The sequence below is a fragment of the Miscanthus floridulus genome, chromosome 6 (genome assembly GCF_019320115.1).
Source record: "Miscanthus floridulus cultivar M001 chromosome 6, ASM1932011v1, whole genome shotgun sequence".
Classification (NCBI taxonomy): Eukaryota; Viridiplantae; Streptophyta; class Magnoliopsida; order Poales; family Poaceae; genus Miscanthus; species Miscanthus floridulus.
The window spans coordinates 135,355,546-135,358,009 of record NC_089585.1 but is presented as its reverse complement, the minus strand read 5'-3'; the positions used below and the strand labels follow the sequence as shown (position 1 = coordinate 135,358,009).

The 2,464-nt window shown below is 49.4% G+C and overlaps 1 protein-coding gene across 1 annotated transcript; it reads right to left on the bottom strand.

Annotated features, from left to right (window-relative positions):
- Positions 1-1,052: 1,052 nt before the first annotated feature.
- On the bottom strand, positions 1,053-2,032 carry LOC136457056 (uncharacterized). Its single transcript, XM_066457097.1, has 2 exons — positions 1,652-2,032; positions 1,053-1,543 (listed from the first exon to the last, which is right to left on the bottom strand). Exons 1-2 carry the CDS (start codon positions 1,724-1,726, stop codon positions 1,268-1,270), a joined length of 351 nt encoding a protein of 116 aa, XP_066313194.1. The 5' UTR covers positions 1,727-2,032; the 3' UTR covers positions 1,053-1,267.
- Positions 2,033-2,464: the final 432 nt, after the last annotated feature.

Here is a 2,464-nt window from a genome sequence, read left to right as displayed (position 1 = left end):
CGTTAGAGCTTTTTCTTTGGGGCCCGGGGGGGGGGGGGGGGGGGGGGGGGGGGGGGGGGGGGGGGGGGGGGGGGGGGGGGGGGGGGGGGTGTAAAGATGATGCAAACAATAGAATTTTCTCAGTCAACTTTGAATCAGGGGCATGTGATGAAAGTTTGTGTTCACTCTGCTACGGTCGCCAATTAGATATCCTCTGAAGCAGTGCGTGTGCATTTCATCATCAGGAGTCAAGATGTAAGTTACAGAAATAACAAAAAATCATGACTAGACCTATGATAAATCTGAAATTCACAGGGCGTTATGTAGCTTCTTTGTAACATATTGGCAAGCAAATTATCTTTGAAGCTGGGTAGTAGCAGAATAAATGTGAACTGGTCAGACATAAAGCACACTAATTGTATTTAATCTGCTTGTATTATTGATGTTTAAAATATCCCATATATTTCAAAATTGGTAAAGCAGAGAAAAGAACATGATTTTTGATGCACGAGCTATATTAGCACAGAAAATATTATTAATATTTGTGCCTCGAAATAGGTTTACTATGAAAATATACTCATGATTTGCGTTCAAAAAAAAAGAAGAAAATATACTTCATGATTAACTTAATAATACTTATTCAATATCATAAATATTAGTAGTATTTTGTTATAGATTTAGTCAAACCTAAAACTGTTCGACTAATCGAAAACCAAGAATCACATTCTTTTTGGGACCGGAAGTATGAATCGTCAGAACATATGATCTGTCAAATATGGTGTCATGGCAGAAAAGAGCGAAGGGAACAGGTACGAGTACAATCCATGTGCTGATAAGGTCTGGCCAATCCAGTCAGCATCAGAAAAGAGTTGACATGATGACGAACGATCAGGATGGAAGAGATGGCATCCACTAAAAAGGCCCTAAATCCATGCACCTAAACAAATATATTTATTCCAGCTATGAACAAGTAGCATCCTAATCAGACATCCAATGTGTGGCGACATAAAAACAAAACCCCAGAGTAGTGACTTCTAAATCAACCCCCCCCCCCCCCCCCCCCCCCCTTTTTTTTCTCAACCAAATCGAATGTAGCAGCTACACCACGTAGCAGTGATATGTGATCACAACAGAATACTAAGTACTAGCTAGAAGTAATAGCAATCGCCACTTAACTAAGCAGGTGGGGAATTTATACAGATTCGTTACTACCCCACTCTCTCACACACTCACTCTTCTTGTGACCAATTCAATTGAAATTGAATGAATCCCGCGGCCGCCGCGGAGCTCACAGGTTGCATCCACTGCACTCGCAGGACTTGGGCGTGAAGGAGCAGTACCCGAAGGGGCGGTTGGGGATGTTGCAGTTGATGGAGTAGCAGCAGGGCGCGAGGACGCAGGCGCCGCTGGCCCCGCTGCAGCAGGTGCAGGGCGCGCAGAGCTGGAAGCTGCCCCCGAGCCGGCGCCGCGTGTCGTTGAGGGCGAGCGCCATGGCGCCGAGCTCCGCCTCCGCGGGGGCCACCGGCACCATCATCCCCCGCCGCGCCGCCCCCGGTGCCTGCGACTGCGCGCGGCGTGACGCAATGTGAGCCGGAATTGCAGCAGGGGATCGAGGCGGCAAAGTGAGGATAGGGGAGGAGAAGACGCTGGCGGCTGACGTGACGTGACGTACCTGGGACTGGGAGCCGTTGGAGGCCGCCGCGGCCGTGCAGAGGAGCAGGACGAGGAGCGGGACCGGACTGTGCATCGCTGCTTGCTCTAGGGTTTCGGTGGTGGCGGTCCGCTCGGCGCAGCGCGGCGCGGCGCAGGGCAGGCGGAGTGGGGATTCGGAGTGTAGTGGAGACTGGAGAGAGGGGAGAGATCGAGAGAGGGAAACTCAGCTGGTAGGCCAAGTGAAGTGAAGATGTAAAAAGTGAGAGGGGCGCTGCCTCTTTTCGGAGAAAGCGAGGGCACGGCTCGGGATGGGAGATTTGGGATTGGAAATCCACCACCGCCCTCTCCCGTGCGCACACGCTGACACGCACCAGCTGGCGTCATGGCCTTGTCGGATCGCGCGTGCGACGGTGTGGTGGCGTTTTTGGGTCAAAATTGGGAGTCCCCCTAGAAACTAAGCGGGCAGTTGCCGCGCAGCTGCCAGTGTTAGGCTATCCATACGTGAAGACAGTAAATTGCAACATTCAGAATAATGTAAATGAGTGGTATCCATTATTCTCATAACTAAGAAAAAAGCATTTATCATATTTTGAAATACTACACGTCATTGGTTAATATGGAAGTGATGTTTAGCACAAAAAAAAAAGGTAAACCAAATGAAGCAAATGGTTCCCTTCCTTGGAGTCGGGAAATTATTCCCACTAGTCGTATAAGTCTTGTGAGTACATTGTGTACTCAGGGTTTATTTACCCCTGTTGCAGGTGATGCATTAGAAGTACCTTTGTGTGGAGGATTCTTCTGGTGGGCTCAGACGGATCCTCGTTCTTATCGC